At 37.0% G+C, this 14,794-nt stretch overlaps 1 protein-coding gene across 1 annotated transcript in view; it reads left to right on the top strand.

Annotated features, from left to right (window-relative positions):
* SYNJ1 (synaptojanin 1) overlaps positions 1-14,794 on the top strand; it is a 66,355-nt gene that overhangs the window by 29,087 nt on the left and 22,474 nt on the right. The window contains exons 12-21 of the mRNA XM_084279531.1: positions 5,102-5,293; positions 5,441-5,525; positions 6,851-6,991; positions 7,371-7,563; positions 8,852-9,010; positions 11,068-11,224; positions 11,537-11,654; positions 11,771-11,986; positions 12,793-12,871; positions 13,951-14,113. Coding sequence (XP_084135657.1) covers positions 5,102-5,293; positions 5,441-5,525; positions 6,851-6,991; positions 7,371-7,563; positions 8,852-9,010; positions 11,068-11,224; positions 11,537-11,654; positions 11,771-11,986; positions 12,793-12,871; positions 13,951-14,113 — 1,503 coding nt within the window. The remainder of the gene's footprint in view (positions 1-5,101; positions 5,294-5,440; positions 5,526-6,850; positions 6,992-7,370; positions 7,564-8,851; positions 9,011-11,067; positions 11,225-11,536; positions 11,655-11,770; positions 11,987-12,792; positions 12,872-13,950; positions 14,114-14,794) is intronic.

The following is a 14,794-nucleotide window of genomic DNA, read 5'->3' as shown; positions in this document are numbered from 1 at the left end:
CAAAGAAGGAACTTAAATTTGAGTCTTTTTCCCAAGATCCCAGGTAAGAGTGTCCTAAATGATGGGTTATTGCTGTTTTGGGGGATTAATAACATTCTTAGTTTTTCATTTTCTTCCCCCCTCCCTCTCGTTCTCCTGGACACTGCTCAAACTAGAATGAGGAAAACGTGACAGTGCTTCAGTGCAGACTTGTGGGACAAGAACAAAAAATCTTGCCCAATTGTAGTCATAATACTGTGGGTATCTATATATTTCCTATGTGGAACCTGAAAGACTTTTCCACTTGTTTCTTTACCACAGCATTTTGTGTTATTCTAACTTTTCTTGCATCTGAAATCTGCTAAATCAGCCTCGCTTCAAAATGAACTGAAAGTAATTTTTGTTTCTTCTCGCTTTCTCTGTGATTGCAAACTGCCCTTTCAGTATTTTCAGCTCCTGTCAGTTGAGGAACATTAATCCCTCTTCTACTGAACATGTCTTTGCATTGTCTGCTAGGTGGTGAATTACCTAGAGAAATACTTCATCATATGCAAATCCATTATTAATGCAGCAAGAAAAGAGAGTTTGTTATTACTGTTGTGGAACATTTTAGATTTTGCAGCATAAAAGTTGTGCTTTAACTGATGCAAATGGTTATGTGTGATACTTTGTATATGACAGCATGTTGTCTCACATATTGCTGGAAGATTTTAAAAAACGCTTATTTGACTAATTTTTTTCTTGTTTCCTTCTTACTGCATCCGTAGTTTCAGAGCAATCATTGCAATCAGGTATAGTATAGTAAATTAAGCTGTAAATATCTGAGCAGCTATTGCTCTTCTCTGGCTTTTTTCCTGTGCCTATTCATGTAATATTTGGTTGTGGGCTCACATTTTCCATTGGATCTGGCATTCCTGTGTGCCAAACCCCCTTTATTCAAGAAAAGCTCTTTAATACAAGAAAATTAAAAATATAAGGGATGACAAATGTTGCAGTTGTGATTGAGTGTGAATTATGAAAAGAGGCAAACAATTATTTAGGTTTTCTTTTTGCAAATGCTTTATTCTCACTGTAGAGAAATTTGCTTTTTTATCTGGTTTGGGAGCTTCTGTATTTTTGTTTAGTCTAAATGTTTTGTTTAGCATAAAAGGTGTAAAACTATTCAGTACAATTTGTAACTTCATCTCATTTGCCATTAGAAGGTTCTGTCTGCTTGTGCTCTTGCATGAATCAGGCTGACTTTGTAATATCTCCCAGCAGAGGTTAGCAATGTACTGGCATGATATGAAATAACATGCTGACACTTGTGTTTTGTGAAGCAAAAGTACAGTCAGAAGCACTGAGATACAGTTACGTCTGCACACAAGTGGAAGCATTGGAGCATCTATTTAGGTAAAGAACGGGCAGCGAAGAGAAGGGCTGAAGAGAGAACTTTATAGTTAACTCCTAATCTTCTACTCTGAGACATTGCAGCAATATCTTGACCAATATCTGTGGTGTTCAGCTTAAAATAAGAGAGGTTGGCTTTGGAGGATTCAGCAATACTGTGAACATGAAGAAGCGATAGGTAGCAGTAAGAATGTGTAGGGATGAGCCAGATAGAGGAAAATAGCATGAAAGATTTCCTCAGCTTAAAAAGCTTCTGAAAACTCTTAGTTGTTATCATTGTAAGTTAGCAACATAATGCCTTTGGACCTTGTCTTCAAAATTTCACAGAATCACAGAATCATAGGGGTTGGCAGGGACCTCGAGAGATCATCGGGTCCAACCCCCCTGCCAGAGCAGCTCCCTAGGACATATCACTCAGGCATCCAGACGGGTCTTGAATATCTCCAGAGAAGGAGACTCCACCACCTCCCTGGGCAGCCTGTCCCAGGGCTCTGTCGCCCTCACTGTGAAAAAGTTCATTTCCTAATTCTTAGTGGAAAGTCTCCTTTCTGTTGTAACTTAAGGTGTTTACATGATCCAGCTCCATTTGTAGAAACACAATATATGCATGTTCTGTATTTTTAAAGGAGAGCTGCATGTACTTGTCTGCTGTGCAACACTTCTTCATCTCCTTGTTCCCAGAAACTAGTATTTAAAATATAATATTCCTAGCATTTGTATGTTCAGATTTTACTATGTGTTGAGAAAATGTAAAAGGACATTTCCTATTGCCTTTATAGGGCTCATCATGCTACCTCTTGGAAGTAGGTTCAGTGAACCATATCAGATGCTTAGTTTCTGTGAGAGAAGGAAAACATAACGTATGTTCTTATATACGTGGGAAGATGAAGGGAGAGGAGGAGGGAGAGAAACAAGAAAGCTCTTAGTAACTGTTCAGACAAGTCTTTCATTTTAAGAGACTAGTGAAGTTGTGCGTGGTGTTCCCTGAACCTGTGTGCTCAGGTAGTAGCCACTAGCTCCATGTACTGAAGATTCATGGGGAGGATCCTTAGAAGAAAGCATGAGGATTTATTGTTGGCTGGATTGTTGTTTACACCTGAAGTGTGTAAAGGTTTGGTTTTCTTTTCCCTTGGAAAAACCACTTCAATCACAATCTGTATTTTTGAGCTTTAAATTTATATTTTTCCTATTTACATTAGTCTCAGTTTTGCATTTACTATTAATGTTTTACTGTGCCTTTTTAACTCTGACTGAGTACTCAGATAATGAAATCTGAGTCACAGGTAATACACACCTGAAATGAACTGTTTCACTAGCACTTTGTCAGTGTTAAAATCTGTTTACACACCATCATTTATGGTGTTACCATCTAGACTATGTCAGCCTAGCTTAGAACTCAGGAAGGTCATACGTGTCTGCTGTTTTTTAACTTCCTGAGGTAACATTTCACTAAGGATTTCATATGGATACGAATTGCATATCTTGAAACTCATCTACGGTGTAATTTGGATGTAAAATAGTTTGATCAAGTTCAGCTGCACAGAATATCCCACTGATCATTTTAAATTAATGTTCCCATTGTAGAACTGATTTCCAATGCCTGCCTGCCTAGCATGAACAGTTAAACAGCAGGTGAAGGGTTTGTTTTTTTTCCACAGAATTATAGACAATGTAACTGACTCAATTTTTAACATTGTAGAACGAGGCTGTTGTGTTGAAAAGAGCAATAGGTAGGAATGTGTAGGAAAATAATATACGCAGGAGGCTCAGGAACTCTGAAAACCAGTTGGCTCAGTGTTTTGGAAAACAGGTGAAAATTTCATCTTATTTTCTCCTGTTTTTTATTCTAAGTGTGGAAAAAAAACATTCTACAGTTTAGGAATTGTGCTGGTTTAAAGGTATAAATTTCATGTTTGTGATAAGCATGTTATCAGTTCGCTTCTAAAGTTAGATTCTATCCTGGCATGATTTTTCACATTAGGCATGCTTGGTAGCAGATACTAATTGTTTGGAGTAACTATTTAGACTTAAACTGGAAATTGCTAAATTTGCAAAAGAAAAAGAAGGAACTGCAGTGGAGACAACAAAAGTTCAAACTGCTTTTAAACTCAGAGTACTGCAAAGGCTAATCTGTGCAGGTCTTCAAAGCTTGTCTGTGGTGCTATTTTGGGTTCCTGGGGTTCAGCTAATGCTTTGGGTGATTTGGGTACTTGTATGAGTGGGGGCCACAACCTTTTGTGGATTGGTTTCTCTTCAGTGGGTGTTTGGGTAGTTTCTGTGCTTTTCTAGCATTTGGTGGACTTGTGGCCTGATTCCTATTTGGTGTGTAGCTGCATTTAGAACTAGACTCGGTATTTGGCTCTCTCCTGAAGGCATAGTGTTCTGTTGGCTCCTTGTTGTTTTCTTGACTTCGTTTACCTGGGTTATGGTAAGGAAGGCATGATCCCAAGCACGTTCTGCTTGTAGTACCCCAAGAAGACACTGATCAGTTCAGTGGGCTTTATATGTGATTAGACCATATATGGATATATGATTTGTTCAGCAGTGAAAGGGTTCACAAACAACAAATACAGTATGCTACTTTCTCCTGTCATTTGTTTCATAACTATGGTGGGAGAGAATCCCTGATTTTTGTTACAATTGAGTAGCCAAGCTTCTGTAGCAAATTCAAAGGTGTTAACCTTAAAAGAAGAGCTAAAGAGACAGCAACAGCTCATTAATCATCCTGGTTTGGGGATCCGAGTGAAAATCTTGTGCCCGGTAGGCGGCCGCTCTGCAACACGGCGCACAGCAGTGGGAAGAATCCCATCCAATATTATTTATGCGATTCGCTAAGTCTCATAACCATGAAAATATTGAAGATTAGGTAAAGTACAATGCAAGTGATGCTGTTTATACCTGATGCGATTTTTAATCCCCTGAGATGAAAGAAAAAAAGGAGCATGATTTAAAAAATATTCAGATCTGTTTGTATAAAGTATGTACAAACAAGTATGAAAATATGTCTGTACAAGCATATTATACAGCCCATCTATGAAGGGACTTTTAAAATCTCTGTAGTATCTGACCATTGGATAATCTTTTGTTTATTTCTCATGATGCCCTTTACAGATAGGTCATTGCTCTCTTCCAACTGGCAGATAGAAACAAGGCACAGAAAGGCTGGTGTGACAGAGAGATTGGTTTAATTGTTTTGAATCCTAGCCTACTTCCCTCAATAAAGCAGAATTTTAAGAATTCAACTGACCTAAAAAAATAATTCAGATTTGTGGCTTAAATAGACATACTCCAATATGATAAATGTAGTATATCAGTCTTTTTTACACTTCTAGAAATCAACATATGTAAGTTCATTTTGTAATGGAGATAGAGTTTCATAAATCTGATCTGTGAAAATGAGGTAGATATCTGTGCTGGCATGTATGAAAAATAATGGTTTCCATAGAGAATTGCAGGTAGGGTGGAAGAATGACAGATAGTTCTAAAACAAATAAATTATGTTTATTTTACATCTTACATATGTATTATTTTGAGCATCTTACCCAGACAAGTAATATGTCTGCAAAGGTAATTTCTCTGGTGAAAAGCTGCGTTCATCTTGCTTTCACAGTTTTAACTTTCTATATGTCTCTGCATGGATCTGTTGCCATTTTTTAAAAGGAAAGATCTCATTGCCAAGTTTTCGTAAAAAGCGTTCTATATAGAAATAATGCCTTCTCAAATGTTTTTGCAGCATCTGTAAAAGTGCTGAAGAGTATGTGTGAAAACTTTTACAAGTATGCAAAACCGAAGAAAATTAGAGTCTGCGTCGGGACGTGGAACGTCAATGGGGGGAAGCAGTTTCGAAGTATTGCCTTTAGAAACCAGACCCTCACTGACTGGCTTCTGGATGCACCAAAGTTAGCTGGTATTCATGAATTCCAAGGTATGATTTGCATTCTGTCCTTCTAGGGTTTTTTTTTTTTTTTTTTTCTTGAAAACTCTGATTTTGAGAATTAGATTTTAAAATAGATGTAGGAGCTCTTGGTCCTTAAGTTAACGACAAATACCTTTTCTTGGTATTTAAACACAGATCGAAAAAGCAAGCCTGTAGACATATTTGCCATTGGATTTGAAGAAATGGTGGAGTTAAATGCAGGAAACATTGTGAATGCCAGGTAGGTGATACAATTTATGTGTAATTACTTTCATTGATAATCATGTATTTTGAGTGCTTTTTTTTTCTTTTTAAAATGCATGTTTTTCCCTGTATTGTAATGGTTGGGATTAGTCTGGATTACTTTTTGACTGTATTCCGGTTCTCTCTGCCTGTTTCAGTGCCAAGGTTGCAGAGTTTGTCTTGTCCTTCCCTAGCAAAGCTGTGATCACTTAGATCACATAGAATGTAATCTCAAGGATCCAAACAGTCATTACTTAATCATATGTTGAACTGCACCTTGAGCAGCCCTTCAATTTTCTCCTTCATGTAACACTTTGAAGGGATTCACCGCCAGTGCTTGTAGTGTTTCACAGTCTCTGTGCCTTCCTACTACTGGGAGGGTCTTGTGAGATTCCTTCCAAAAGCCTGTAGTGTTGGAATGCATCAAATTTTGATCTTTATCAATCAAGCGCTTCCTTCAGTACTGTCAGTTCTCACTGTTGTTAAGAGCACAAGTAACCTTTGATCAGAACTCTGTCTATTTGTAGTTGTGTTTAACTGTATCATTCCATGTACGTATTATTGTGGAGTTTGGGTTTTTCACCCCTACCAGAGCAGGGTATGAAAATATATTTTTACCAGTGGTGGGTGATACCAGTGATGAAGTCCTTATGTGTGAAGTCTTTATGTGAGGTCCTTTGGATTGTATTCACTTTGTCTGTTGCTTTTGTCTGCTTGTTTTGTGTGTTTTCTGCTGTGTAGCAAGCTTTAACTCAACTGAAAAAGCAACCAAAGCCTGTTACACTGTTAGCCTTTGCACAGCCTTTGGTCTTGAGGAAAAAGTGGCTGTTTGTCACTCCTTGATTTCACACTATGTCTAGTTAGTGCTGTTTCCAGGTCTGGTGTTTCTCGTGTATATCCAGGGCTAGCTCTGAAAACCATCATCTGTTAGGTCTCCAAGGAAGTTTCTTCTTGATCTAAGACTGTGGATATCTCTGTTTTCCAATAGTGATTGAGCTCTGGGCTAGGAAGTAACTCCTAGAAAAATTTCAGTTTTTCTCCTCTAATCTAGCCTCAGAAATAGAGGATCATATCATTATCTATGTTCTTGAGAAAAATGAAGCAGCTTTTTATGAGGCTGAATTTGAAATGATAATGTCATTACAATTTATAGCCTGTGCTTCTGCTAGGAGGCATTTGAGCACCATTCATGTCTTGGCTTTGGCTTACTACACCAAGGTTTACTTGAGGTTCTTGTATGAAGTTTATTCAACAACATCAGCAGTTTAATACCTGCTTAAATTTGGTTTATTTTAAAACTGGCATTTTTAATCTCACTATTAGCACAACCAATCAGAAGCTCTGGGCTGCTGAACTGCAGAAGACTATATCAAGGGATTACAAGTATGTGCTGCTGGCTTCTGAGCAGCTGGTGGGTGTCTGCCTTTTTGTGTTCATCAGGCCTCAGCACGCTCCTTTTATCAGGTCAGTGAACATGCGGCTCTGCCCAACTTGGGTCACCTTCAGTTTGCTTTGTATTGCAGAGTAACCTACAGCTCTACTGGGAAGCATCTGGGGCTCTAAAAGAGCTATTCCATCATCTGGGAAATGAGTTACTTAAATTCTTTCCTCTTCATTTTAAAATGCCTCCTCACTTGCCAAGAAAGCTTGAAAAGCTGAAGTCTTACATTGTTATCCATTTAGTAGCTGTTGGTGGTTTTTAATAGCAGCCCAGTGGCCTGGCTGCTGAAAGAACAATGTGAAAATAATCTCTTACCTAATGTCTTACAGAAACATACTTAAAGATGTTTAAGTTAAATGCCATTGTGTTTGTAGGTTTAATGGTTGTTTAAAACTCTTGCAGGGATGTTGCTGTTGATACTGTAAAGACTGGCATGGGAGGAGCCACTGGTAATAAAGGTGCAGTAGCAATTCGGATGTTGTTTCATACCTCCAGCCTTTGCTTTGTCTGCAGTCATTTTGCTGCAGGACAATCACAAGTTAAAGAGAGAAATGAAGACTTTGTGGAAATAGCTCGAAAGCTCGGTTTTCCAATGGTAAGCAACAGTGTTTGGATTCCATCACGAATGAGAAGTTGAGCCCTTTGAACCTCAGCAGTATCATCCAAACCCTCTGTTTGTTTTTTTCTCTTTCTTAGATTCTTGTGGAAATACAAATTTCTTGGGTTAGAGGTCTCAGAGATAATTAAATTTCCACAGTTTTTATTAAAATAGATGCCTGTGGGAAAAAGTAAATCTTTCCAGTGCCATGACCGATAGAGATGATGGAACATGAATAAACTTTCATTAGGCATCAAGGATTTAGCATAGGAAAGAGACCTTATAGATTCCTGACGTGTGATAGAACTTTTATAGGCACCAGAGCTAATATGGGGGAAAAAACTTCCATGGGAAACAGCACTATTTTTTGTACACAAGAAAGTGTTTTTCTAACTCATTTAAAATTCTTGTTTACTAATTTTTGTCAAGTTGGATGATATAGTTCTGTACCATATTCTCATAAAGTATATTCAAACACCAAGTGAATACTTGATAAATCAGTGCAACAAAATGCTTCCTTGAGACTTAACGCTGTCTCAAATTTTCTTGTCAGACTGTCCTTTGTTAGTTTCTATGGCACTGTGCAGGAGTCTGACATCTTATTTTACAGGGTTTTTTTTTTAATCCAAGCAGATAACACTGGCAGATTGAAACAGCAGCATTTAGGAAACTAAAATGTACCATACTGTAATGCTGTTGTTTCAGTCTTTGCTTGGATTTACATAAGGGCAATGAAAAAATCAATACAAAGAGACAAGAAGTAGTTCTCACTTGAAACCCTAGTCTTTGTTTAAGCTAAAAGAGCCCTTCTGTCTTTCACCAGCCATGAAAATTGTATGTAACTGAAAAGTCTTCAATTAAATCTGAACACTAAATCCCTAGATTTGCAGTTTTTCAGGATGTTGTGCTGCAAGAGCCGAGGGTAGCGTGGTGTTCTCCTTTGTAACCTTTGTGACATAGATAGCAGTTGTCATGTTCAAGCAGACTTCTAAAACAGGAGTAGAAAGATGCAGAATTTTAGAATCCAATTCAGATGGTTCATGATGCTTTAGAAAGGCAAATCACATAAGAAATGTTACTTCTTTCCTATTTGGAATGTGTGGATGCCATACAGTTGACTATGTTGTTCTAACCATACCAACACTAAATACTAATGTGTATTTCAGTTGTCCTTGTCAGCTAGAAATTATGTGTATTTTACAGTTAAAGACTGAGCTTTGCACCTGGAAGCAGTACAGCTGTCACTTGGTTGGTTTTAACTTTGTGGTGTGCTTCTCTTTTACAGGGAAGGATGCTCTTTTCCCATGACTATATCTTTTGGTGTGGTGACTTCAATTATCGAATAGACATTCCAAATGAGGAGGTTAAGGACCTAATACGACAACAGAACTGGGATCCCCTTATCGCAGGAGACCAGCTTATCAATCAGAAAAATTCTGGACAGGTATCTGAAAAATGTTACCACTTCAGAATGCTTGAGTTTTCTTTCTGGCTTCAGCAATTTTCTGTGGGGCTTTGGTAAATCTATATCCTCAGCATGTTTTACTCATCACTTTTGTTCAGGTAGTGGTATGGAAGAGTGGGACATAGCAACATTTAGTAATTTATTTGTAGTAACTGACCTGAAGAAGTGATAGACACACAGTGACTAGCTGGAGGAGTGAGGTTTTTTCTTTCTCTCCTGAAATGAAAAGGAAACTCTAGACTCTTTAGAACTTTGTTTTAGAGTTTAGTAACTATAATATTTTTATTGGTTGCAACTATGGAAAAAATAATTGTGGAAGTTCTTTTGGTAATGTTACTGTTTACATTAAATTGCTAGTCTAGTGCCGGTACTGTCGTTCTGTTGGAAAAAGGAATAATCCAAACAGTAGCTTTTTAACTTAAAAAGAAAAGGCATGAGATAACAAAGGCTGAAGAAACCTTCAGGCTTCAGTTATTTACAGTTTCTTGGGAGGCAGCATGCAGCAATTAAAGGAGTATTTGTAATGAATCAAGTTTTGTGTGAATGTGTGTATTCTTTCTTTCCAACCTTATGTGGGAATGCTGTAGATGATAAAATGAGAGACAGTCCTCTCTTATTAGTTTTGTCTGCTTGCCAGCTCTTTGGTCACAAACTGTGTTTTTTCTAAATTAGAGTTCTTTTCCAATTGTGCATTGGAACAGGAGGGAAACCACTTGATAATTTATTTTTTTTTTTAATAATCAGGCTCTTTGAGACAGAGAGGCATACGTTCAAATGAGCAGACAACATGATTGTCTGTTAGTTCAACCAGAACAGGAGAGGTGTTGAGGTCTTGGGGACAGCAGTTACAGAGCTGGAAAGATTCGGAATATGAAAAAGATTCAAAATAGTCTCTTGGCTAGGGAGAAGGAGGGGTAGTACTGCACTGTTGGGGTAATACTCCATTGGAAGTGGCTGGCTGGGCAGCACAGGATGGCTAGTGAAGGTAGCTCCACAGTTGTTGGGTGTGGCTTTTCACCATGCAACAGACAAGATATTTACATAGCAACTTTCTTCCTAAAAGTAGGTTAAGAAATAATTACCGAATGTGGAGAAACGAATAAATTCTCTCAGAAGTTGCAGATCTCCTGACATGCTGACTTTGATCTTCAGATGCTGATTTTTAAATTGTCTGGATTTCGATTTATATTTCCAACAAGAAAAGCAGGCTAATGTTTCATTTTGATGCAGACTGTAAGATCTAAGATAGATTTATACTTTACAGATCTCTGATGTGAAGTAAGACTACCCATACAAGAGGAAACTCAAGATGAGAGCTGGTTAAGTTAACTAAAGGAATTTATCTTATATCCAGTTTCAGCGCTTGAGGAGTGAGCAAATCTCCTGGCATTCTAGGGTCTTGTGTCAGCTGGATGTATGTTTGTGTTGCAAAGTACCTAATGGATTCTCTTTCAGTTGAGACTGTATCTCTAAATACCATAGGTACTCATGACAGATATTTTCACATAACATTTCTTTTTATTCTGTTTTCCTATTTGTTTGAGAAGAAATGGTGATCTCTAATATTTCAGTTTGAAAGTTTCAAGGATTCTTTATTGTCTTTTTTTCTTTTTTTTTTTTTTTGTCCTTAGCTGCTATTTATTGGTTCAGATAGGTACATAAAATAGAAACCTCATTTCCCAGTTTTTGCTGACACATGAGCAACTAGTTCAAGTGCTGTGGAAGTTCTAGATGACCTCAAGTTCTGAACAATGTTGGAGGAGCTGTAGGTCGCTTGTCAGCCTGGGTTTAAAGATATAACTGTTGACACGCTTCTGTTTAGTGATGATCTGTCTCGGTCACTATTTAGTCTTAGTGGCAAATGTCAAATGTTTTCAGCAGATAAAATTTGGAGGACTCATGTTATCAAATGACTTCTTTTTTGAGATGTATACACAGGTTTTTACTGTTAGAAGAGAGAATTCTGATTAGTGTCAAGCTGTTTCCCATCTGCTTCTGTCTTCTGGCATGACACATAACTGCTTTGTTTCTTACAGATTTTTAGGGGGTTTTTGGAAGGGAAAATAAATTTTGCTCCAACATACAAATATGATCTGTTTTCTGATGACTATGACACCAGTGAGAAATGCCGCACACCAGCATGGACAGATCGTATTCTTTGGAGAAGAAGAAAATGGCCTTTTGACCGATCAGGTTTGAGTGTTTCCTTTACTCTGTAACTGGCTTCTAGAATGCAGTTAGTAACATTCACAGTGCCAGTGATTTTGAGTATCTATCTCTGACTTTGTATGAAACAGAAAGCTTATAATAGCATCTGCAGTTAATACAGTGATGCTGAACAGGAGGATCAAGAATCAGATACCACTTACTGATATTTGAGTAGTTCAAAAGGAGTTCCTGGGGTTTTTTTCTGTAAAACACTTGGTTTTGGTTATTTTTTAAAGCATATTCTTGCAATCACAGTGGCTTTTCTCTTTTTTTTTATTTCATTAATACTGAATGTAGCTGAAGACATGGATCTTCTGAATGCCAGTTTTCACGATGACAGTAATGTCCCTTATACGTGGAATCCTGGTACTTTGTTACACTATGGAAGAGCAGAGCTGAAGACATCTGATCATAGGTTTCAGTTTTATTTTATACATTACTTCTTAATCACCAAAGATTTACTACGCATGTTATATATTTTATTGCTCAGATACCATCCTTACAGGTTTTTCTCATGTATTTTTTCCCAAGGCCTGTGGTTGCATTGATTGATATTGACATATTTGAAATTGAAGCAGAAGAGAGACAAAAGGTATATAAGGAGGTGATCGCAATGCAAGGCCCACCTGATGGTACTGTAATGGTCTCCATCAGAAGTTCTTCAGCAGAAGAAACCTATTTTGATGACAACTTGATTGATGACCTCCTTCAAAAATTTGCCAGCTATGGTGAAGTTATACTTATAAGGTTAAAAAGACTTTACTTTTAATTTCTATTCCTCATTGTTGTCCTCATCTATTTCCTAAATAAAGTTACTTTCTTAATGGGCATTTCAGCTATGATCTGCTTCATTTTTAATGGTTAGATTTCAACTTCAATGCCTTTGTAACTGAAAACTAGTTTTACCTACCTGTATCTGCCTCAGTTTTTTCCAATTTAATTTTTCCAGATACTCTTTATTTTTGAGATAGAGTATCATACTGATTTTGTCATAAATCACTCAGTTTAAATTTGTTACTTATGTAATTTTATACCAATTTTGTATTTTAAAATCACTTTAGTTGTTTTAAATGAGATGAAGATAAGATGATCCCTGTGAATGTGGCATTTTTACTAAGCTGTCACTTGAATTCTAAGTGTTGTGGTTTATTGCTTGAGTTTTGGAGTGGTTCTTTTGTTTGTTTGGGTTTGGTTTTTTTTCAGAAGGATAGAAGCATAGTCCCAAGTCCATAGTGTGATGTAAGGTGGAGCACCTAATACAAGTGTCTAACCTGTATCCATACAATTACTATTGAACTTGTAATTGTAGTCACATAATTTTCAGAGGGACAGTGGTTTTGCTGTGTCATATTTATCTGTCTCCTTTGCTTTATGTTTTGTTGTTGTTGTTGCAAGCATACATTCAGTTAAAACCTATTAGCCCATTACATATGTTTCAATGAACTTAAATAATTCTTGTCCATCAAGTGAAACATTATCCTTAACATCAGAGGTTTCAAAAGTTAGTAGGTACGATAAAGTATTTTAATTATGGATTCCAATGGACTTTGCAGGTTTGTGGAAGACAAGATGTGGGTAACATTTTTGGAAGGAAGCTCTGCTTTGAATGTGATGAATTTGAATGGCACTGAGGTAATGTAAAAACTACTGAACTACTTTATAATGAGAAAAAAATCGAACAACTTTTAAATGAATACCTGTGTGGGTTGGATTTTTGTAATTGTTTTTAATTCTTAAAAGTTTTTAATGTCCCATACTAGACTGTTGCACCTAATTTTTTAATTTATGAGGGTTTTTTTTTAGTTTTGATAGCCACATAATTTGCGTTAAGTTTCAAAAGGCAGCTGAGAGAAGTACCAAGCTTAATTTATTTTCAGGAAGAGGAGTGTTAGATCCCATATTGAGGGGCATTATACCAAATGAGGGATTTCTAATTGGAGGGGGGTGTGTGTGTGTTTACTGATTTAAAAAGCAGAGCTTTTACTTTGAGTTTGCAGTATGAATCACAGTCGTTTATCATCTTTATAGCCTGCAGCTATTTAAAATTCAGCACTCCTATGGTGCAATCACTTTAAAAATGTCAAAATTTCAGCTCTGATTGACTTCTGTATGGGCCAGTATTTAATCTGTGTAAAAAATTTTAATTTTTATGTTCAAATTTTCACTGATCTTTGTTCCCATTAAGACTTAGATTCTGTAATGTGATGTTTGCAGATGGATCCTTGCATCTGCTTTGAGTTTCATGGTCAATCCATGCAGGATAGGAGCTCAGTGTCATACATCGGTTTGCAGAATGAAGGCCTGCTATGTTACTAGTCTCTAAAAATTATTTTATTAATGTATTTTATAGGCAAGCCTGTTTTTTTGTTACAAAGAGCAGTGTTTCTGTTGGATAAAGAAACCAGGAGCTTTCCTATTAACTGAAAAGGAAAATCTTATGAGACAAGGTGTTAGTTTTTCTTTCGAAAAACATTAGAGTTGTAATTAACTGTTTCAATTACATAAACGTTCTTGATTGCCAAAATGAAGTGAAAAGCAGAACTATTTTTGTGATGAGTCACTGTAAGTTTTTTAGTCACAGAAATTTGAATAACCTTATTTATGGTATCTTTGGTGATTTATTTGTCGTCTTTTTTAAATCTAGAATACTGAATTTTTATATTCCTACTCTTAAAAATTTCTGTTTTCTGCATATCTTTTCTGTAATTCAGCTACTAGGAAGGATTATAAACATAAGCTTGAAAAATCCAGATTGGATCAGAAGTCTGGAAGATGAAATGAATCTAGAGAAGATTAATATTGGGTTGCCTTCATCGACAAGCTCCACTTTGCTTTGTGAAGATGCTGAGGTCACTGCAGACTACGATATGGAAGGTTTGTTGAAGTACAGTATTTCTCATTTTGAAATGTATGGTGCTAAATAATGTGCTTAATTTAATGAATCTCCCAGTGCTTTAGGCAAACAAGTTTACATCCATGCAAAATGGATAAATTAGAAATCCTATTATTTCCAGCAGTATCTTAACAACTGTTGAGCAGTGTCATTTTGCACTGTATCTCTATCTAGGTTTTACTGTTATACTGACTTTCTCTTTATCCTTCCCACTTTATTTTGTGACCTACCCTCTTGGAGTTGTTTCATTCAGGCAACTTTTACTGTTGATGGAGATGCCCTATCAGGGGACTGTACACAGCTTCAGGGTGCAAAGCAATTTTTTTCTTTTTGCTAATACACATAATAGATTAACAGGACTAATGAGCTCCCATCCTAAGCATTGAAATGCTTGCCACCCCTAAGAAGACATCTGGTGAGCCTTTGAAAGGCAGGCAAGTACCAGTCAGGCAAGGACACCTTCAACCTCTGTTGCTCTTTGGAACAGGCTGACCTTTGGCATTGATGAGTGGCTGTTTTCCCTTTCCCTTTCTTATGCCAGTTTTGGGTTTTCCATGATGAAGGGGTTTTATATCTTTTCATGTCATACTTCTCTCGTGGAATCCTCATGTTGCTGAATATCACTGTTGCAGGAGCTGGCTTTGCTTTTTTTTACTTGCAAG

Source organism: Gallinula chloropus (assembly GCF_964237585.1).
Source record: "Gallinula chloropus genome assembly, chromosome: 1".
Classification (NCBI taxonomy): Eukaryota; Metazoa; Chordata; class Aves; order Gruiformes; family Rallidae; genus Gallinula; species Gallinula chloropus.
This window is presented reverse-complemented; position numbering and strand designations above follow the sequence as displayed.